General features: G+C 55.9%; 2 protein-coding genes and 1 non-coding gene across 3 annotated transcripts; 1 reads left to right on the forward strand and 2 right to left on the reverse strand.

Moving 5' to 3' along the window:
• Positions 1 to 2,716: 2,716 nt before the first annotated feature.
• Positions 2,717 to 2,789, forward strand: TRNAF-GAA. Its single transcript has one exon. It is a non-coding gene; the product is annotated as a tRNA-Phe (tRNA).
• A 3,671-nt stretch (positions 2,790 to 6,460) lies between these two features.
• On the reverse strand, positions 6,461 to 8,093 carry LOC121233063. Its single transcript, XM_041121657.1, has 5 exons — positions 7,919 to 8,093; positions 7,753 to 7,848; positions 7,234 to 7,317; positions 6,875 to 7,027; positions 6,461 to 6,645 (listed from the first exon to the last, which is right to left on the reverse strand). The coding sequence occupies exons 1-5, from the start codon at positions 8,091 to 8,093 to the stop codon at positions 6,461 to 6,463; spliced, it is 693 nt and encodes a 230-aa protein (XP_040977591.1).
• A 9,017-nt stretch (positions 8,094 to 17,110) lies between these two features.
• On the reverse strand, positions 17,111 to 18,131 carry LOC115337600 (olfactory receptor 14A16-like). The gene has a single exon (XM_030005973.2). It carries the CDS (start codon positions 18,117 to 18,119, stop codon positions 17,163 to 17,165), a length of 957 nt encoding a protein of 318 aa, XP_029861833.1. The 5' UTR covers positions 18,120 to 18,131; the 3' UTR covers positions 17,111 to 17,162.
• Positions 18,132 to 22,428: the final 4,297 nt, after the last annotated feature.

Genomic DNA, 22,428 nt, shown 5'->3' on the forward strand with positions numbered 1-22,428 from the left:
CTTTGCATTGGTGGCCACAACAGTGTTAATAACACTGCCATGTTTTAGCTATTGCTAAGCAGTGCTTGCACAGTGTCAAGGCCTTCTCTGTTTCTCTCTATACCCCCTCAATGAGTAGTTTGCATTGCTTGACAATAAAAGAGCAGGGGTTGTCACTTAGCAAGGCCAAGCTTCTTGCTCTATATTGGTGTCTGTGTCCATGTTTTTGGTAGGGGATGGGCAGCAGGAGCCCCTGGGAGAAGAGACAATGAGTTATCCCATGCCGGACACAGCCAAGTCCAGCCAGCTCTGCAACAGACCTACTGCTGGCAAAAGCTAACCCATCAGCAAAGCTGGTGGCACCTCTGTGAAAGCGTATTTAAGAAAGGCCACAAATGCCAGAGTGGAACAGGAGTAAGGAAAAAAAAAAGCGTGAGGAAAATTCCTTTAAACAGCAGGGTCAGTGAAGAAGAGGGGGAGGAGGAGCTGCATATGATGCAGAAGAGATTCCCCTGCAGCCTGTGGAGGATCAAATGCCAGAGAAGTTGGATATTTCCTGAAAGAACTGTAGCCTGTGGGAAGGATGCCACAGGAAAAGTGTAAGGAGGGAGCAGCAGAGGCAAGCTGTTAGGAACTGACTGTAGTCTCTATTCGCCCTTTTACCACTCACAGGGAAAGGAGGTAGAGGAGTCAGCAATGAAGGAATGAAGCTGAGCCTGGGAAAAAGGGGAAAGGGGAGGTGCTGTTGTAGTATTTATCTTTTCTTCTCACTATCCAACTGTCCTGGGTACAGCTGGGATAGAGTTAATTTTCACAGGAACCTGGGAGGGGGCACAGCCAGGACAGCTGACCTGAACTAGCCAAGGAGCTATTCCATACCATGTGACATCATGCTCAGTATATAAATGGGGAGCGGAGTGGGGGTGGTGCTCTCTCGACTTTTGGTGGGGGAAGTGGCGGAGCGTCGGGTTCCGGGTGGTGAGCAGTTGCACTGTGCGTCACTCGTTCTCTATATTCTTTTATTAGTACCATTGTTGTTGTTGTTGTAACTTCTCTTTTTGTGTTGTCCCAGGAAATTGTCCTTATCTCAATGCACGAGGTTCCGTTTTTTGTTTTTTCTTTTCTCCTTTCTGATTCTCCTCCCCATCCCACCAGAGGGGAGCGGGGAGGAGTGAGCCAGCGGCTGCATGGTCCTTTGTTACCAGCTGGGCTGAAACCATGACAACAACCCTATTTGAATTGGTAATAAAATAAGTTAATTTTCCTCCTGTTGAGCCTGTTTTGCTCATGACTAATTGGGAAGTGATGTCCCTGATTTCATAACAAGCAATTCAGCATTGTTTTTCCTTTTTTCTCCTTCTGTACTGTTGAGGAGGAGGAGTGAGAGAGTGGCTGGCTGGGCATCTGGCAGCCAGCTAAGGTCAACCCACCACACAGTCTCCCACAGTTTTCTTACATCAAAGCCAGGAAGCTACAGTCTTGACAGATGGGCAAAGAGGTGAGTAAAAGACTGATTGGATGCATTAGGGTCTTCTGGGGCTTAATGATGCTATCAGTGTCCTGGAGGAGCTGACAGAGTTTTCAGATGACACAAACCTGAGGTGCAGACCAGTCTATACGCTGGAGTGCTGCCTTCTGGAGGAACCTCAACAGGTTGGCACAGTGGGCCAAAAAGAACCTTCTAGATTTCAGAGAGAAGAAATGCCAAGTCCTGCCCCTGGGGTGGCCTAACCCTGGGCAACTGCCCTGGGTAGGTTTCAGCTCAGCAGAAAAGGCCCTGGGGGGTCATGGTGGACAACAAGCTGCCCATGAGTCAGCGGTGAGCCCCTGCAGCCAAGAAGGCCAAGAGCAGCCTGCCTGTATGAACAGAAGCATGACCAGGAGATGAGGGGCAGGGATTCTCCCCCTCCATTCACTGCTTCCTAGACCACATGCACAGCACTGCACTGAGTTTGGGGCCTCCTGCCCCCAGTACAGGAAAGACATTGATCAACTGGAGCAAGTTCAGTGAAGGGGCACCAATACAGTCAGTTGTGTGGGGGTGTGCACAGGGCTGGAGAACTTTCCACCTGAGGAAAGGATGAGGGAACACTGCTCAGTATGGAGATGAGAAGGCTTCGGGAAACCTCACAGGATCATTTCAGTACCTATCAGGCAGTTAAGAAAACAGAGCCAGGCTCTTCGTCGTGGTGCACGGTGGGAAAAAGAGAGGCAAGGGGCAAAAGTTGAAAGAATGTTCAGGGAGGAGATGAGGTCCATGAGGTCGTAACCATAAGGTCACTTACGCACTGGAAGAGGTTGCCCTGAGAGGTTGTGCAGTCCCAGTCCTTGGAGGTTTTCAAGCCTTCTCTCCCCCTAAATATGGTCTCCAAACATTGAACAGAACACTCTTGCTCATGCAAGAAGGAAGCAAAAGCACCAGCAAAAGCTCTGCCTCCCCCAGGCCCTCTCTTCCCTATGAGAGGTCTTCCACCAACCCCACCCTTCTTCCACCTCCAGCTTTGGCCGCTGCGTGTGCCTGGCCTGCCCACTTGCCTTCACCACTCACCTTTGTAACTGAGGCCCGACACATATCTTGGCACTCCCACTGTAAGCTGGCACCCACCCCACACCTGGAGTCTACCTAGCCATGGAGGCACAGCTTTTCCCTGGGAATGTCCCCCAGGAGCTCTCTTCATGTGTGTGTCAGCCTGTGGCCTGGCAGGGGTGGAACTGGGACAAGGGCTGCTGGGGCAGGGCTGAAGTAGCTCAGCTGGGAGAGCGTTAGACTGAAGATCTAAAGGTCCCTGGTTCAACCCCGGGCTTCAGCAATGATTTGCTCCTGTAGATTTTTGAAGAGACTGCCTGCCTGCCTGCCTTCTTCCAGCCTGCCCTGGCCCTCCTTGCTCCTTCACCTCTTGCCAGAGCACTGCCCGTGCACTGGAGCTGCAGACCTGCAGGTTAGAATGAGCCTTCCTCTTGCACTGCAAGCCCCCAGCCTTCCCCTGGACAGGACTCTCCATTCAGTGCTTCTTTGGGGTGGTCTCCTGCCATCCCTCCTTCCCTGCTCCACAGCACTTGGCATCTCTCCTTTGTGGGGTCTCTGCAAAGACCCTGTCTCTCTCCTCTGTGTCATTCTCAACGGGGCACAGACTGCTCCCCTTGTCATAGACACATCACAGGAGAAGAGTGTGTCTCCTGCTGGCAGGCATCAAGGGGATGGAGCTCAGTGGAAGAGCACCTGCTTCGCATGTGGGAGGTCCTGGGTTCAATCCCTGGCATCTCCAGGGGTGGTGCTTTTGCCCTGACTGCCCAGCCTCAGGCAGGTGTGGGCTGGAGCTCAGGCACTGCTCCTCTCCAGGCCCTGTGCGCCTGCCCTGCCCACCCAGGACTTGGCTGTCAGTTGGGGAGGGCTGTGTGTGCTGCATCTGCTGAGTCCCCTCTTGGAGGAGAAGCAGGCAGCTGTGCTGGACCTGAGCCCAGGTCACTGCCCTGCATCCTAGGCCCACCCCACCCACTACCCAGGGGCAATGCTTGGCAGTAAAGTGTGCCTGTGAGGAGACCTCAGGGAGGGCATAGACAGCAGCAGCACGCTCAGGAATCCTTTCTGGCTGCACTGGGAGATGTGGGTGCTGGTCCAGCCCAGGTGTCCTTTGGGACCAGAGCCACACTGCCCTGGTGGCTTTCCAGGGCTAAGGGGCTGAGATTGTCCTGTCTCCAGGTGGAGATCCCATACCACATGGGAAGCACTCTGTGCCAGCAGGTAAGGCTGTCTGGCCTGGACGAGCATGGGCAGGGCTGTGGGACTCCCAGTTGGAGTTTTCCTTCCACCATCCTTCCACCATCACCACTGGCTTGAGCAGAGCCTCAGCTCAGGGAACCTGGATCTGCTGAGGTCAGGCACAGCCCTGCAGAGGTGGGACTGGTGGGGCCGGTGCCCACCTCTTGTTCCTGGGGTGTTTGGTGACTCCGTCCACCCTGTGCTGGTAGGATCAGGGAGTCACAGGTCTGTCCACAGCCATGCACAGGCAGTGAGTTCCAGGAGATGGTGCCTTGGCTGCTCCCCTGGCAATAACACCCACAACCAAAATGGGGCATGAGACATGGACTTTCACTGCAGGGTGCCCAGCACCCTGGTGAGCCAAAACTCAGAGAAATAAGGCTGCTCTCCTATGGGCTTTAAACAGCCAAGCTCTGCCCAGCATGGGGGCTGCAGTGCTGAGGCTTGGGGTCTCACTGTGACCCCCCCTCAGGCAGGTCCTCGGGAGCTGCAGGAACAACCACGGATGTGGGCTACAGTGACAATCTTGCTTTGCTGCAGAGAATGGACCCAGCCTGCAGGGCCAGACTGTTCAGGTCCCCAGATGCCATGAAACAGGCTCTTCCTCCTCAGGCGTGCTGCCCCCCTCAAGCACACACAGGCCTGTGGCTCATCTCCCCCAGGAGGAAGAGGAAAATGTCTGCCAGGTGCCAGAGTAAGGGAGAAATATTACCCCTGTGGGAAGGCAGAGCTGGCAGCGAGGTGGCACAGGACAGGCGCTGGGTTCCTCTCCCCAGTCCCCACTTGGAGCACCTTGAGTCTGCACGTCAGTGTCCATACTGTCCATAGCCCCCACCATCCTGTGTTCAGAAGATAACACTCCCCCCTCCTTCTTTGCTTCACTTTTATACCTTACTTCTCTGACATGCAGGGCTGGAGCTTGCCCCCATGGGAGTTTTGCAGGGGATGGAGGCTGTGTTTGCAGTGCCTATGTCTGTCACCCATCACCGTGGGGGTCTCACCCTGGGAACACTGCTCTCCCATGGGGTCTGCCAGCAGGAAGGCTCTAGGGTATAGGGCAGAGGAATCTGTGAGTCTTGGCTTCTCCCAGATCCCCCCAGGGTCACTCCAGGGGTGGAGGATCTCCCAGCAGCGAATGGGGCAATGCTGAAGTGGGAGAGGATGTTGGTGACAGCCGCCTCCTCCCCGCTTCTCCTCTAGGGCCAGATCCTGCTGCTTGCAGCAGTACTGACCTCCAGCAACTCCCCACAGGGAACCCTGCCACAGACAGCCAATGCACCTTCCAGCCCGCAGCAGAGGAGCCTTTTGGGGAAGTGCCAGAGGGATGTGGAGACCCACCAGCAGGACCAGGGAGAGCAGTTTGGGCACCAGGTCCTGCCAAGGAGTCAAACCCTTCTCCCTGCCTGGTTCCTGCATAAAAGGTTTCTCTGCCCGTGGGTGCTGGGGCAGCTGAAAGCCACAGCCAAGGGAGAGGGGCCCTGGCTCAGCTCCCAGCAGTGCCTCTTTTAGGGGAGGGACACAAAATCTCCTCTGCCATGGAAACGTGCCCACGTGAGCATCCTCCCAGATGAGCCCTTCTCCAGGCCAGGGGCTGCACCACGGCTTTTGGCTGCTGCACCATGGCTTTTGGCTGCAGCACACATCTCCTGGGGATCCTTTCTCCATCCCCCCAGTCCTCCCACAGTGCTGAGGGAAAGGTGCCCCCATCCCCCCTGCTCCCATCCCTCTTGTACCTGCACACAAGTACCGCCCTGACACAAATCCGAACGGACATCCCTGGTGAGGCAGCAGGAGGGCAGGGGTGGGGGCTGGAGGAGAGCAGGAGGAGGGGGTCCCAGGGCTGCCGTGGGGCCTTACAGCCTCTGCTCAGGAAGATGGCAGCTCAGTGCCTTGACAAGAGTGCTCAGGGTCTGCGAGGGCCCAAGGCAGCAGGAGCAGCCCATGGAGACTGGGCTCCTGGCAGAGCATGAGGAGAGGGAATCCCAGCCCGTGTGTCCCAGAAAGCGGCTCTGCACCCTGTGCTGGGGCAGTGGGGAGCAGAGCTGCCTCCTAACCATGGTGGGAGGTAATCCATGGGCCACGTTTCCCCCTGGGGCTGGCTGGGGTGTTCAGGGCACTGCGGCCACCTCAGGGCTCACTTCTGTGGGGCCACAGCCCAGGGCTTACCCTGACAGGGCAGCTCTGTCATGGCCTCTGCACTGTGGGACCAGCATGGCCCAGGCCCTGCCTGGGGCAAAGAGCAGCTGGGAAACCCGAGGGCGAGGAAATGGGTGCTCCCACTGCGGTGCATCACAGGGCCTATCAGAGAGCCATTTTGACCAGAAACTGCCTGTGGCCAGCAGGATGGAAATGTCTCTGTCAGCAGGATTATTCCCCAGGGACTATGGGCTCTCGCTGCTCCACAGCCTGACCCCAAGCCTGCTGTCCCTGAGACATGCCCATCTCCCCACCTCCATGACTTTGCTCTCTGCTCCTCCTGATCAGCCTCAGGAAGATGCCCTGACACTTGGGCAGGCAAGCACCAGCTCCGGGTCAAAGCTGAACACAGCTGTTCTATTAAAAACAAAGATGATGCACAGCATAAAAATGGGAATACAAATAGAGGAAATTCCAGGCGGTTTCTGTTGCCCATGGGCCAAGGGACATGGTTCCCTGGTGCTCACGGCTCTCCCAGCTCCACAGACCTCTTCTCCCTCCTGGCTGCACAGCAGGGATGGGCTCTCATGGCCTGGGGCTCTGGGACTGTTGTGCACAGAGCTCTGGTGTCACAGCCGCTGTGTCCTCAGGGGGATGTGCCAGAGACACCTCTTCAGCATCATCATAGCCCATGCTCCCCAGGGACAGGGGCCACGTGTCTCCTTCAGCTCCAGGGACCCCAGCACTTCTCCAGGAGCGCAGGCTGGCCCCTGCAAGCAGCAAGGCAGGACAATGCAGTTCGGCCCATGGGGTCTCTACATCATCTTCCTCTCTGCTCCTCACCACATTCAGCTCCTTCTCCTACCCCTAGTGCCTCCCAGGAAAACTCCTGGGACAATTATCCCCCTTCCCAGGAGGCTGGGGTCTCAGGACAGCAGTGACTTGGGTGGCACCAGGGATGGCACCCCAGGAACCAGCAGTGCTAAATTTCCCTCTCACCTCCGGGTGCATCCCTGGGCTCTGCTCCCTCCTCTGGCTCCCTGGGCATTTCCCTCTCTCCCTGCCCAGGGGCAACATCCTCCACGGGATCAGAAACCTCCCTGGCATCATCATAACCACCTGCTGGGTCACCTCCAGGTGGGACAAGAACATCTGAAAAGAGAGGGGAGCTGGTGACAGTGAGAAGATACGTCCTGCAGAGCAGAGGGAAGATGCGCAGGGACACAGGGCTGAGACATGGGTATTGGCAGCACCACAGGGGACCCCCCATGTCCTCCCCATCTCCAGCGGTGACACCGAGTGACACCTCTGTCCATCACTTGTCTTCAGGGAGATCAACTCCTTCATGCCTCTGGTACCTGGTGCTGATCCCAGACCATCCTCCTCCTCGCTGACCCCCGGGTAGGGCTGCAGCTGGGTCAGGGACTCCTCTGAATAGGAGCCTGCAGAGATGCACAGTGGCTATTGCGAAGTGAGCCCCACTGACCTGGCTCGTGGCCAGTGCTGCTGGGGAAGGGGGACCCACAGAGCTGGGGCTGCATGGGGAGGAGGGCTGGGAAATCACCCTGCCTCCCTGGGGCAAACCCTGTCTCAAAGGTGCTCCCAGAGCTGCCCTAGGACAGCCCCTTCCCTCACTCCACAGGTGTCACATGGGGTGCAGGGGCAGGAAGAGAGGGGCTGTCCCGCTGGGACAGGCAAAGCTGTTTGTTTGGGAGAAAGCTCCCCTCCCAGGCCCAGGACCTGGATGGTCTCCCCACAGACCACGTGGCCCCAGTGTCACAAGGACCATGGGCTGGGGGGCTTCAGGGAATCAGCCCGGGGTTGGGGCCAGGGGAAAGGGTCCTGCACATGTGCCTCCAGGGAGGACCCACACCCACCTGAGCGACCAAACCTCGCCTGCTTCTCCCACACTGGGCTGTAACCGATCTCCTCGTACAGGGCCTCAGGGAAGGGCTCCTGAGCACTCCTGGAGCCTGGGGCAGAGGCAGGGCTGGCACAGGGACAGGCAGAGGGGCAATGGGATCACACTGCGCTGCCCCAAACCTGTTTCTTGGGCCAGGCCAGGACTGGCCCGACGGCACAGCCCCACTGCACTGTCCAGGCACAGCTGCCACGTCCCCAGTGAGGGCAACATCGCTGTGGAGATTATCTGGGGCAGCGTCTCCCTCCCATCATCCCTTTGGAGACAGCGCTCATGCCCCTCTGGCCCCTGGGTCATGCCCCCCTTGTCTGACCCTGGAGCAGCTCCCATGTTTCCTCCACCTGGAGCTTTCCCCTATCTGCCCCATGGGTCTAGGGTAGCCAGGGGGTGGGCAGGGCTGGGCAGAGGGGACGGCCTGGGGGCCTGACACCACGGAGATGGACCCTGCTGCCCTGCACTCCTCCTATCATCTTCCTTGTCCCAGAGACCGCCCCCCAGCACTACCCAGAGCACTGCCAGTCTTGGCCATCTCCCTTCTGCTCACATCTCCCCCAGCCACACTCTGCCATTTCTCTCCTCACCCCATCGCTACCTCCCCCCGCCTCTGGGCTCTCTCCACCCCTTGCTGCTGGTGCCCCACAGCCAGGCACTCAATGGGGTGGTACATGGGACTGCTGGCAGCACACGGTCTCATCCCCCCAGCTCTGCCTGTGCCCCTCACTGACACCCTGCAGCCCTTCCAGGAGGTATCTATCTCCCCCTGGGACCGCTGTGGAAAGACCAACCTCTGTGCCTAGCCCTGGCACTTAGCACTTGCCCAGCCAGGAGGGCCAGGAGCAGGCAGAGAAGGGCCCCCAGGATGATGCAGATGATGACGGGCACTGAGACTCTCCCGCTGCCACTCAGGCGGCCCCGGGGGGAATCTGTGTGGGCAAGAATATGGAAAGGCCAGCACCAGGCCTGGGTGAGGTGGGAAGCGCACCATTCCTGACCCCCATCACACAAGGCAGCAGAGGGTGGAGGGCCCAAAGGTTGAGCGATGGGGAATCTTCTACCCTGATGAGTAAATGACAACCTTCCCTACCCCCCTCACCACCAGACCAGTGCCTTCTCCTGGGAGTTTCACACCCCAGCAAGGAGCCCCTTCCACCCAGCTGTGGGTCCCAGTCTTGCCCTGGGGATACCCAGCCCCAGGGGGAAGACAAGTTACCTGCTCGGGGTGGGGATGCTGCTGTCCTGGCTGTAGCTGCAGAGGAGGAAAAGGAGAGCTGGGCTGAGAGGGTGGGTGTGCGGGTACTGGGGAGCCTCCTCCCCAACACACCGTGTGTGTGTCTGTGGATGTCCCTGACACTTCCCACCCAAATTGCCCCTCCTGTAGTGCTAGAAAGAGAGGCTGGGAATGGGCTCAGTGCCTCTGCTCTGGGTGGCAGGCAGGATGGCACAGGCAGCCCAGGGGATAACCCTGGGGCTGCAGGGCCCCACGGGCAATGGCCAGAAGACATCCAGTTCAACCGAGGCTGCTCCCCACTTGGCACCAGGCTTCTCCACTCCGCAGGACTGTTCTTGCTCTTGGGAGGTCAGGGGCCATGCCAGGACCAAGGGGGTAAAAAGCCTTCCCCACTGGTCATCCAGGACTCTGCCCCACATCCCATTTTGGAAGATCTCCACTCGTCCGTCGCACCGGCTCCCTCCACCCACCAGCCGCAGGGATGCAAAGCCGGCTGAGCCTGGGGAGAGCAGAGATACCACAGCCATTGGTGTCACCGGGGAGCATGGCATCCTTCAGGGAGCAGGGCGAGGGGGGATTTTCCGACCAAACACAACAAGATTAAGCCTTTTGCTGATGAGAAGCGAGGACACAACCCTCTCTGCAGTTCACACCCAGGTCTGCTGCTGCTGGGGGCACCCAGGCACCTGCTGCCTGGGTGGTGGGATGAGGCTCTGCAGAGCTCTCTCTGGGGATGGGATGCAGTTGTCTGCAGCCAGAGAGGTGGAGCGCAGCCCTGCAGCCCTGTCCTGGGCTTGTCCCACAGTAGGAGAATAGAGGAGCTCGGGCCTGGTGGTGGTGCTGGGGCCTAAGCCACTGCCCTGGGGGCAGATGCCTGCCTCCATTCAGCCCTCAGCTCTCCCAAAGTAGAGCGGTCACTCTGAGCAGGCAAAGCCCTCCAGATGGCTCCTGGGGAAGCCAGGGTTTCTCCAGGGAGAAATTCAGCTTTGCACTGCCATGGGATCCCTGCTTTGGGTGGCCACGTCACACACAAAGGGCAAATGGAGTTAATGCAGCATTTTTCCAGCACTCACCTGAGCAAACGACAGCAGCGTTGTTCCCGTGGGAGCATGGTGAGGCCCCCAGGGTGATCACTGGGCACTGTCCCAGGTGGGCTTCTGTCCCGTCACAGTGGAATGAGTCTCTCCAGACAGGGCCAGTCCCTCTCCCAAAATGCTCTCCTCCAGGAATGGACTCAGCAAACCCACAGTTGAGTTGACGACAGAGAACATGGGCATCCGAGAGATCCCAGCGGGAGGCACAGAGGGTCCCCCAGGTCCCCAGCACCTGGACCTCTACCCTCCCTGCACACGCTGTGCTGCCATTCACCAGCCTGAATCCTGTGTATTGTGGGGACAGAGGAGGAGGAGAGAGGGTGGATTGGTGCTCATGTATTCTCAGTAGCTTGCGGAGAGGCCAGAGGGACAGCATGCCTTTCTTCTCCTTCTGCACTATTTTCATGCTTCAGACAATCCCATCATCCCTCCTGTCCTCACACCTGGCCCAGCACAGTCCTTGCTCTGTTCCCCAACCCCTGGCACAGCCCCGGTGTTCAGCACCCCTCCCTGAGTCCTTACGTGTGCAGGTGACAACAGCGCTGTTCGCGTGGGTGCAGAGCTGGTCCCTGGAGGACCCTCTGCGGCAGGACATGAGGCGGGATTCATTCCCCACACACTGCAGCTCTCCATCCCAGATGGGACTGTTGCCTTCTCCAAAGTGAGCTGGCCCAGCAACAGGCAGGGCCACGCCGCACTGCAGCTCCCTGCAGACCACATCAGCAGCGTTGGGACTAAAATGTGAATCACAGACAGTTTTCCACTGGTCCCTGTCATGGATCTCCACACATCCTGAGCAGCAGCTCTTCCCTTCCACCAGCCAGACAAATCCTGGAAAAAAACATAACAACTGGGAGTTCCCAGAGCCCTCTGGCAGTTAAATGCCCACGTCCTGCATCATCTCCAAGCAAGCCATGACCAAACTGCGCATCGCACATCCCAGAGGAAGTTGTTGGGGGAGTGTTGGTGACACAGGCACATCCAGACCCCCACGCACCCCATCTCTACACCATCAGAGCACCTGAGGGAATGTGTCTGTCGCAGACTCACAGCCACAGGTACTGCTCAGACAAACTGCTCCCACACAAGGTTCCCTGTGTTGCCTGGTGTGGTCTCCCCAGCACTGCAGTAGTGTGAGCAGTTTGGATCCAGAAGAACTGGCCCAGATGATAATGACTGCTGCAGCCTGCTCAGCCCCTGCAGAGCTTTGGGCCAGGCAGGACCATCACCTGGATGTAAACAGAAGCAGCCCCTGATCCCAGGGGTGTTCTTGGGGTGTTGGAAGGTTCATTTTAGGGAGAAGATGTCACAGAGCACAGAAATGGTGCAGCTGCCATCATGCCTGGTGCCTGTCCAGATCCCTCTGATATCTGCTCTGGGGGAGGGTGTTCTCAGCCAGGGACACAGTGCTCTGCCTGGAGGTGTCCAAAACCCAGACAAATGGCTGGACAGAGGGGCAGGAGACTCCCATTGGGCCCATGCCAGCTCTCAGAGAACAGCAGGCACAGACGAGGATCAGTAGTGCTGCCAAAGCCCCGTGTCGTTGGGCAGCGTGGTGAGCTGTGGGCAGGCAGGAGAGATTGAGCAGTAGGTCAGCGCTGCCTGCACGGGGTCATGTCCTCGTGGGGCTGTCACAGCCCCAGGGATTTCCCAGTGCCTGCCTGTCACTGTGGTGATACAGGAGGGAGCAGCCAGAGCCAAGCAGCTGCCAAGCCCCTAACCCTCACAAATGCTGGTCCACACAGCCGAGCCCTGGGCACAGGCAGTGAAGGGCTTTGTGGCCACCCTGCTCCATTCCCCAGGGCCCAGCACTCATCCTCTCTGAAAAGCCCATTTGATTCAGGTGAGGTACACATGCCCGTGAAGGGGAATGACCCAGGAGGATCAGCCATCTCATGCCGTTCCTCCAAAGCGTGGAGTGCTGAGCAAGTGTCCCCGGGTGTTTCCAGCACAGGGACCCTCAGCATTGTTGGCTGCAAACTGGCAGAATGGGTGGAGATCGATGAAGCCCAATGGACACCCCGGGGAAGGGATGGAGGATTCATCTGCAGCCCAAGATACTGACTGAGGCAGACAGAGACACTCTGGCAAGGTCAGACCACCCTGGGGTAGGATCCCTCTGGGCCTTCCCCAAGGACTGGGGACATCAGCAATGACAGTCCCAGCCTGGCAGTTAGACCAGCATCACTGGGCCGTACTCCGGTGTCCACTTGTTGCTCCATGAGAACACAGCCAAGGTCCCTTCCCCCACCCCAGACCCAAAGGTGTGGGAACAGGGTGTCCCCTTACCTGAACACGTCACTCCAGCATCCTCACTGTGGTCACAGTTATGTTCACCCCATCCTCTGTGTTTGCAGTCAGACAGGGCAGACTCGGTGCCTTTACAGCCAACATCATCCATCCAAATGGGGCCAGATCCTGCCCCAAAGTGTCCATATTGAGGAGCTCCAACAGCAGACCCACAGCCCAGCTGCTTACAAACCACTGCTGCATCGTTCATGCTCCAGTTGTCATCACACACGGTCCCCCACTGGCCATTGTGTTTCACCTCCACTCTCCCAGCACAGCGCCCGCCACCATCCGCCAGCCTCACCTCCACAGCCCCTTCAAACACCAGCATGGGATGGGTCAGGAGAGTGCCAAACCCCAGCACTGCAGGTCTGGGGGAACCCCCTAGCTGGGCCGAATCACAGGTACCAGGGTAGGAGCCCTCTCCCCTCCTAGTCTGCCCCCAGTGCAGTACGGGGGTCCCTTCTATCCCCACGGGCTGCGCAAGGCTGTGGGTGCCCAGTCCCAGCCCAGCTGGCTCACTTGCCATCCCACTGCACAAGGCAGCTCTTCCCACCCCAACAGCCACCTGCCCCCCACCCACACCCACCCACACACTGCCCAGCGCTGCACTGGACACCCGCTACTCCCCAGCCCGGCACCCCCTCAACAGCTCATTGTACCCAGGTCTGCAGCTTCCAGCACCAGCCTGCACCTGCCCCAGCACCATCCAAACCCATCCCCACCCCCAGGGCTTTCTGGGTTCCCAGGGAGCACTGAGATGATTCTGAGGATCCCCCAACCCACGTCCCCTCCTCAGCCCTGGTGTCAGCCCAGTCCATGCCCTGGGCCAATCTCCCCAGGAAGGATGTCTCTCTACTGTCGATGCCCCGGTCCCCTTCTCTCTGTGGGGTCCGAAGTGCTCTCACGCGTTCAGGGGTCCCCTGGACAAAGGGGGCAGTGAGCAGCACACAAACCCTCCAAGGTACCCTAGAGCTCAGCAGTGCCCTGGGCATCTCTGGGTGCTGCCATCACCAGCTAGGCCACCACCAGCTCCAGAGGTACGGTGCTGGGGATCAGGGGATGCCAAAGGGGTACCCCAGGACAGGGTGTCTATCAATCCAGCCAGGCACAGGCTGCCCGGAACACTGGAGCCCTGGGAAAGGAGCTATTCTCGCCCACCCAGATGGGCACAGGGAAAGGCACAGGGTCCATGGACCTGAGCACCTTCTGCCCCTCATCTCAGGAGCACCTGCAAAGAAACCCCATTCCCAGACAAATCCCAATGACCACACTGGTACCTGCTGGCCCTGGGCTGTGGGACAAAGGAGTTGGCACTTACCAACTTCAGTTGACAGTAAAGCCCTGACATCCATCCTCTGGGAAAGGGGACCCGTTATCTTGTGGGATGCTTGCATCTCTTCCAAGGAGCAGTGAGATGTGGGGGTGTGCAATGCTGAGTGCAGGACAGGATCCACATAGGGTGGGTGAGGAGGCAACAATGCCCTGGGGCTGTAAGGACCTGGTGTCTTCTCATGGGCCTCAGTGGAAGAGACAGCAGCCAGGGTGGAGAGGATAAGGATCTCAGTTGTGTTGGCTGGTGGTGATCTCACCTGCTGCAATGCCCTCAGTCATCCCCATTGCAGGCTGTCCTACACTGTCCTACGCCTGTGCTGGTTTCCCGGCAGACTTTAGCTACGTCCCCATTTCCCCATCGCACTCGGACCCTGGGATCTCTGAAGCCATACTGATGCCCTTCTGTCCTTACTGGCTGTTGCTTCAAACACAAAGCTGTGGTCAAGCAAGGATTGGTCAAGGCCTGTGAGTTCCTCACAACCTGCCTGCCTTCTTCCAATACCCTCATCATGCTCTTCTCGCACCCAAACTATCACAGCCCCACACTTGCTTGAATCTTCTATTTCTCTCTGTATGCCAGCCCTGAAATACATGTCCTCCTTCTGCCACCTCAAAATCAAAACTCAACTTATTTCACTTCAGCAGGATGCCCTGCTACCCCTTCCACCACTTCAAGTCTGCTACCATAGATGCAGAATGCTGTGTTGCATATATTTATATTTTGGAAGGTGACTGACTTGTTTTTCGTTCTCTTTTTTTTTTTTTTTTTTTAATAGATACTGAGAGTCCTGGGGAAATCACACAAACACCTACTGAAGGATTCTTGATATGGTCAGGGCTGTATGTATGGGGGCACATAAAAATCAGCCCTGCACCTGATGTGAATTACTTCTGTGGTCAGGGAGAAGCTGAGAGCTTTCCCTCATTTGAAAACATGAATGGGAAGGAAAGACAGCATCATTCAGGATGGAAGGGACCTCAGGAGGTTTCTGTGAAAAACCTGCTGCTCAAAGCAGGGCTAGACCAGATTACTCAGGGCTTTATCCAAAGATGCCTTGGTCACTTTCTGGGATAGAGCCTGCACAAACTCCCTGGGAAACAGCTTCCAGCATGTGGCTATCCTCATGTTGGAAATGTATTTCACTATATGTACACCAACCCCCTTGTTTCACCCCATTGCCTCTTGTCCTTGTGTCTTGTACCATGGACATGAGCCTGACTCAGTCTTCCTGGGAACACTGCAATGCTGCTACATGTTTAGCCCAAGATCTTCCTTTCTCCAGGCTGGACAAGCCCAGCTCCCTCAGCCTCTCCTCACAGGTAAAGTGCTCCAGACTCTGACCATTATGGGGGCCCTTTGCTAAAGTTGCTCCAGCTTGCCAACTTCTTTCCTATATTAGGATCTGAAATCTGGACACAGTGTTCGGTATAATCCCTTCCCTCAATCACCTTGCTGTGCTCCTGTTCGTACAGCCCAGGATGATCCTGTCCTCCCTTGCTGCCAGGGCACACAGCTGCATCCTGTCCATCTCGCTGTCCACCTAGACCTTTCCAAAACGCCTCCTTCCAGCCAGGCAGCCCCCAAATTGAGCCCCTGACAGGGCTAGTCTCCTGCAGGGACAGAAACTGGCATCTGTCCTTGCGGGATTTCCCGAGTTTCATGCCAATGCATGCTCTCCTCTTCCTTGAAGCCTTTCCCTGAGCACAGGGGCCTGGAGACCATTTCAGTAAAGAGTCAGGCACAGCAGGCATTCATTCCTTCAGCCCCAGCTATGTCTGCTGTTATTAAATCCCCTTCCCCATTCAGCAGGAGCCCTGCATTTTCCTTGTTCAGCCTTGGTCTCTCAGAAGTGGCCAAAGCTCTTCTGTTTGCTTTTGAATTCCTTTGCCACCAACATCTCCAAGTGAATTTTTCTTTTCCTACGCTCATGCCTCCACAACAAATGCAATATATAGAAATTCCTGCTTTGTACCTGTCCTTGCTGACACCTCCTGGCAGCTGCTTCATGGCGCCTGTCCTTGTGCTGGCCCAGCCCCACTGCCCATACACGGTCCCACTCTGCAGACACAGCACAGGAAAGGGTGCAGTCAGGGATGGGGAAGGTTCCCCCATTTGTGATCCCAATGGCAGCCTTCAGATCACAGTTCCCCCACAAACCTCCTACTTTTGCAATTTCCCCAGCACCCGACTCCTGCCCTGCTGAAGCCTTGTCCCACGTGAGGCTTTGCAGACAGCTCTGCTCCAGGGTCTGCCAGGGTCTGGGGAAGGAGAGAGGCTGGGCAGGGCTGTCTATTCCCCAAAAGCAGCCCTTGGCTCAGCAGGAAGATGGAGATGGCCTCACAGCAAGACTCAGCCTTAAAACTGGGGTGACCGGCAAGTGCTGCAAATGACCAATAAGAGACACTGGGGATGAGGAGGGCCCTGAGCCACCCTCCCCATCTGTCCACACCACCAAGGGGACAGACCATCCTCCTCTCCTCTGCACCTCCATGTCTCCCATGCTTGCCACAAGCCCTGTCCCTGCACCACAACCCCCCGGTGTGAGTCCTCGCCCTGCATGGTCTCACACTGCAAACTCCACACTGATATTTTTCTCTCCTGGGCACTTTCCAGCACAGCGCAGCTCCCCCTAAACTCTCCCCACCTCCCTTGACCTCCCTCCACCTCCCCTGCCCTCTCCCCAGCACAGCCCAGTCTGGCATGGCCCCACACCAGTGCCCACCACAGGGTGCGGCAGAGCTCTGGGCACTCACCCCACAGCCCCAGACCCTCTGAAGGGCACAGCAGCTCCTCGGGGGTGGAGAGGGCTGAGCCCCAGGCCTGGGGGGCATCTGTGGCACTAGGCCTGAGGACATCCCCTTGTATGATGGAAATGCTGCTATGGAGGCCAGCTCTGGCACACAAGTGCCCATTGCCTGTCCTTGCCTGCGGTCACAGGCCTGCCACACAGCAGGACTGCAACCAAGCTTGAAGAGCACTCAGGCCTTCCACCAACCAAAGGGTTCGGAAGGAAAGCATGGAAGTGGGAAGAGAGCAGCTCGGGAAAGACCAAGCGCTGGTGCTCCCTGGCAGTGCTGCTGTGCCGGGACTCTTTTCTTCTTCCCCTCTGCACACAGGCACTGCTCCCTGCAGCTGCAGAGAAGGTCTTGGAGGAAGAATCTCAGAAGAACAAGTCACTGCAGGGCCCTTTATTTTGTTAAATACACAGACAGTACAGCTCCTCATTTGCAGAGCTTCCAGGGCACACAAAAGCTGGATAGACTGTGAATTACAATCCCAGGGCATAAAGACATGTCTTTGTGGAAAGCATTCAGGTGAGTAAAACAAAAAACCCCAGCAAACAAAAATCTCACTCAAACCCCAAAATCAGCCTAAAAAAACACCAGAAGACAGGCTGGGCCTGTAATGAGATATGAGTACTATGCAAAAGACAAAAGGAACTTTATTGCTTCTGAAAAGCATCCAGTGATTAGTTTTCTCAGGGCATCCTTGATCTCCTGGTTTCTCATGCTGTAGATGAGGGGGTTCACGGCTGGAGGCACCACCGAGTACAGAACTGCCACCACCAGGTCCAGGGATGGGGACGAGATGGAGGGGGGCTTCAGGTACGCAATCATGCCAGTGCTTACAAACAAGGAGACCACGGCCAGGTGAGGGAGGCACGTGGAAAAGGCTTTGTGCCGTCCCTGCTCAGAGGGGACCCTCAGCACAGCCCTGAAGATCTGCCCATAGGACAGCACAATGAAAACAAAACACCCAAATGTAAAACAGGCACTAACCACAAGTACCCCAACTTCCCTGAGGTAGGCATTTGAGCAGGAGAGCTTGAGGATCTGGGGGATTTCACAGAAGAACTGGTCCACAGCATTGCCTTGGCAGAGGGGTAGTGAAAATGTATTGGCAGTGTGCAGCACAGCACTGAGAAACCCACTGCCCCAGGCAGCTGCTGCCATGTGGACACAAGCTCTGCTGCCCAGGAGGGTCCCGTAGTGCAGGGGTTTGCAGATGGCAACGTAGCGGTCGTAGGCCATGACAGTGAGAAGAAAACACTCTGTTGACATCAAAAATACAAACAGAAAGACCTGTGCAGCACATCCCAAGTAGGAAATAGCCCTGGTGTCCCAGAGGGAATTGGCCATGGCTTTAGGGACATTGGTGGAGATGGAGCCCAAGTCGAGGAGGGAGAGGTTGAGGAGGAAGAAGTACATGGGTGTGTGGAGGTGGTGGTCACAGGCTACGGTGGTAAGGACTAGGCCGTTTCCCAGGAGAGCAGCCAGGTAGATGCCCAGGAAGAGCCAAAAGTGCAAGAGCTGCAGCTCCCGTCTGTCTGCAAACACCAGGAGGAGGAACTGGGTGATGGAGCTGCTGTTGGACATCTGCTGCCTCTGGGTGTGGAGCACTGAACAAGGAGACAAGGGCAGTGACAAGTTAGACATTATTCTCTGATTAAAATCAAAGCCATTTCTCGTAATACATGTTCACCGCATTTTATCCATTTCAGCGAGACCTCCATTCAGCTCTGTGGTTGGAGCTATGGTTGTTGCTGTCTGAATGTGCCGTGAGGAGCAGGACCTCTGCCCATTGGCTACCAAGGAGTAGTAGGGGCTCCTCTGTAGCAGTGGGTTTCTTGCAATGGTGCCAGTCAGGGGGGCAGTCCTGTTTTTTTAATTTGTCAGATGAAACTGCTCCTAACGTAAAAGTGTTTGTCAGCATCTGCACTCCCATTGCTAAGAAACCATAATCAAAACAGTTTTTGAGAGACAGAGGGGTTTTTAGAGCTCTCCCTAATCTCATCTGGTGATTATCTTGGATTTCAGAAACCCTTACCATTTCTGCTTCACTCAGAGAAAACAAAGTGTGTCCTGTGAGGCAAGAGGATTGCCTGTGGCTTCATGCAGAGAGGGGGGAGCTGGTCTGTCACTCTGTCATGTTCCCAGCTACCCTGAGCTTGCACCTTTCAGAGATGGAGGGTAATCACACCCCCATGTTAACCTGAAAAGACTCCAGGCACTAGTGAAAGCAGAGAGACCCACTGTCCAAAACCAAGTGTCTCCCCGTTTCTCAAGGTCTCCACACCACACCTCTTCCCAAGGACACACATGGTTCATTTCACAAACCCAACAGCATTTCCTCAGTCATGGCATCTCTGTGCTTCTCCATGGGGCATTCAGGTAACACCAAGATTCTATGGGACAGACCTGATTCCTGGAGGACACCTCAAGGAGGTAGCCAAGTGTCCTGATGATGGTGTCTCAGGAAGGGAGAGTCAGCTCATTTGCCAGGGAATGACACAGGCTGCATTGCCCACAGCCCCACAGCTTGGAGGAGAGCTTGGACACCTGTAACCTTCTTCCCATGGACACAGCTGCATGGGAGGACCCACAAGATCAGTGTGTGACTCTGCAGCTGAAACTCCCATCCCCAGAGAGCCTGACAGCAGCAACAAGATAACAATAGCAATAACACAGACAAGTGGGGAAACAAGGAAAAAAGCAGAGATAGATTGGCTCAGAGAGGCAAGGGGAGAGGCAGCTGCAGTCTCAGGAAAGAGTTACCCTTCCCCAGCTGTGCATGCCACCTCCCAGACACCAGCACAGCCAGGCAGTTGTTCTCAGTCCCTGTGCTCTACTTCAGGAGGCTCCTATCAGACTTACTGATCACTCCAAGTTACAGCTCAGGAGTCTCAGGGACTTGTTCAAGCATGACAGCTCCTTTTCCATTTCTCCCCCCAAATTTCCCAGGAGTAGGAAACAGAAAACACGGCCCCCTGGGGTGCAGGGACCCTGCTCAGAAGGACAGCCCTGGGCACCCCTGCCTGCACACCCACCTTCACACTCTGCAGCCATCCCCAGGTGAAGGCAGCTGACATGCCCTGTCCCTCTGAGGGTGCAGCAGGGAACCTCTGCTCCAAAGCACGTCCTTTTTCTCTACACTGGAGAAACCCTGAGAGTCCCTCTGACAGATCCCACAGGCTGTGGGATGTGCCAGCTTTAGGAGGTCAATCCAGGAACCACAGCTGCATTGCCCTGCAGCCAGAGACTTACCCTGTTAAGGGCTGTGAAGATTTTTCTCCAGGACAGCTCTCCTCTCTCCACACAGCCCAGACTGCCTTTAACCTCCCTCTCCCTTCCCTCCTCTCCCCTCGGTGCCTGCAGGCAGTGCCCTCAGCCCTGCTACACTTTGCAGAGGAGCTGCTCCTGGGCAGAGCTGTCTCTCCGCAGCGCTGCCCGCTTGCCAGGAGCTCCCTCTGTCCCAGGAGCCCAGCCCAGCTCAGCAGCAGAGGACCAGCCCAAGGCAGCACTTTCTCTGCCCCCTCTGGGCTCCCTCCAGGTGTCCCTGGGGCTCCAGGGGAACCTGCTGGGAAACGGGCTGAAGCAATCGCTGATGTTCCCTCCCTCAGCTGCAAAGAGACATTTCTTTCCAGAAGCGTCATTCTCCTCTAAGAGACAAAGTTATAGCTACATGCCAATTTTTTTGCTCTTACTGTTAGACGGGATACCCAGAGAGTGACAGGTAGGGATCTCCTTTACACCTGCTGAGGGAAGGGATCCCCCTCACTCAGTGGAGGCATCTCATCCTGCATTTCTATTCATGGCATTTGAAGGAGGCTCAGCTCCCTCCCATGCACACCACAAAGCCACAGGAGGTGGGAGTCCTCTTGACTCTCTTCAGGTAGGCACCAAATACGCACCTGCATGGGAGCTCCTTGTCTCAGCTCCCATCTGAATTAATGGAGATGGAAGGCAGGAGTCAGGTGTTCAGACACAAATACCTGGTGACATTTGAGTTGCCAGAGGTGGTCCAAGATTTATGTAGGTAACTGCAAGATCCAACTTAGAAGTTCATAGAGACTAGGGAGCATCTCAGACATCATTTATAAACTGGGTGAGAAATTCCTTTGGCTAAGTGAAATGACAGCTGATGCCTCGCTAAAGGCCAAAAGAACCTTTTCCTTCTCATTGTCTTCATGGCAGTTTATGCAGGTATTCATATGAACGATTGCCGTCAAGTACCATAGGGACAGCTAGGTCTCTCTTTTTTCCATTGGCTGCATTTAGTATACCTCCTCTGAATACAATGGCATTTGTCCCATATTTGTCCCCACATTGCCTAACAGAATTCAGGGTAGGTGCTCTATTTAATGTTCCAATCCAGGCCCAGAGAAATACATGAGAGGCCAAGGCCGGCCTGGACCTCACAGGACCTCCAGAAAAGCAATTCCCATTCAGGGTGGGTGAGTCACAGGTGCCCCAGGTGGCATCACAGAGTGAATGATTTGGTTCCTGTGGGCCTTTGAGTGATACGATGAGTCAGAGGCATCAGTCATCAGATGCCATCAGAGAGGCAAGGTCTGTCCCTTGTCTACCCTAAAGCTGCAGGCGTTGCATGAACACGAAGCATGTCACACAGCGATCTTCACTCACTCTCTTGATGATCCAATCAATGAAAAGACCAAGAATTTTCACAGTGTGCTTGGATACATCTTGTCTTCAAGGACAGCATCCTCCAAGCACAGCAATGGCCCTTTTGAAAACTCAATGGAAACTCAAAGAAGAATTCAAGGGCACCAAAATGACGTTTGGGTACTTCAGGAAGAGTTAAAGAGGAAAAAAGAGACAATGCAGGAGCACTGCTGAATTTCATAACAGTAGACTGTAGATATGAGGTACTCTATGTCACAGCCTTGCTTAATACCAGCCAGGTCTCCCAGGCCTCTGTGCTGTGAGGCAGGACTCTGGAGGAGAACAACCGGCAGTGGATGGGGATCAAGGCCGGGGTTACTCAAGCAAACTACACCCTTACCAGTCCATGGGAACCACAGGGGCTGCATCCAAGGGTGCTGAGAGAGTGTTTTTTCCCCAGGAGGTGCTGCTCTCTTGTGATCCCAGTCAGAAAGGCACTTAGACTCTCAGGCATTTTTAAAATGGTGTTCATTGGGTCTAGGTTGAGAAGGCAAGTATCACAGAGGCAATTTCATGTCCCTTTAGATGGTGGGAACCCCAGGTGGTGTAGCATTGAACGGGCCTTCTACGTGAATGCAGCAAAGCATGCAGACCCCACCCATAGAAGACAGTCTCCTGTTTTGGTCATTCAAGCTACTGTAGGATTTTCTTACCAAAAACCCAACTCTACTCATCATCTCAACAGTCAAACAGAAATGATGTTTTCATAAGAACATCTTGCTGCACGGTTAGATACAGGCAAGGCCACGCAGGAGACATAATGTCCAGTACAGAGTGGGACCTGCTTGCAGGCTCTTGTGTGACAACATGCTGCTGAGGTTGTCCTGTGGCCAAGGGATTTCTGCAGCACAGAAGATCTTTGATGGCTGTGCTATACGTGAAGCACAGCGCAGCCCTAAGAACTGTATGTTCAATAGTCTTCTGGTCAGGATGCATATTCAGGTTTCCTTCAGAGAAGTCTGTGCTCCATTATGCTGCCACAGCTGATGTACTGTGACCCAAATGTGCATGGCCAGGAGGAGCTGGGGACCCATGGCTTGTCACAGAACTGTGACGTTTTTGGATTAAACGAGACATGGTGGGACAGCTTGCTGAGCTGTGATGCTGCAATGGAGGGCTACAGGCTCTGCCCATGAAGCAGCAGGGAGGACGAGGACTATGTCCTCTGTATGAAGGGGAAGCTTGGGTTTGTGGAGGTCCTCTCTGTGACAGACAACAGGTT

This window comes from Aquila chrysaetos (assembly GCF_900496995.4).
Source record: "Aquila chrysaetos chrysaetos chromosome W unlocalized genomic scaffold, bAquChr1.4 W_unloc_5, whole genome shotgun sequence".
Taxonomy (NCBI): Eukaryota; Metazoa; Chordata; class Aves; order Accipitriformes; family Accipitridae; genus Aquila; species Aquila chrysaetos.

What these genes read in the sequence shown, in the direction of transcription:
- LOC121233063 (XM_041121657.1), bottom strand. Translation starts at nt 8,093, where the DNA reads ATGACCCAGGGGCCAGAGGGGCATGAGCGCTGTCTCCAAAGGGATGAT. An exon ending in GGCGAGGTTTGGTCGCTCAG is followed by an intron (nt 7,318 to 7,752) that starts GTGGGTGTGGGT and finishes GCATCTCTGCAG; the next exon opens with GCTCCTATTCAGAGGAGTCC. An exon ending in TGGTCTGGGATCAGCACCAG is followed by an intron (nt 7,028 to 7,233) that starts GTACCAGAGGCA and finishes CTCTCTTTTCAG; the next exon opens with ATGTTCTTGTCCCACCTGGA.
- LOC115337600 (XM_030005973.2), bottom strand. Translation starts at nt 18,119, where the DNA reads ATGTCCAACAGCAGCTCCATCACCCAGTTCCTCCTCCTGGTGTTTGCA.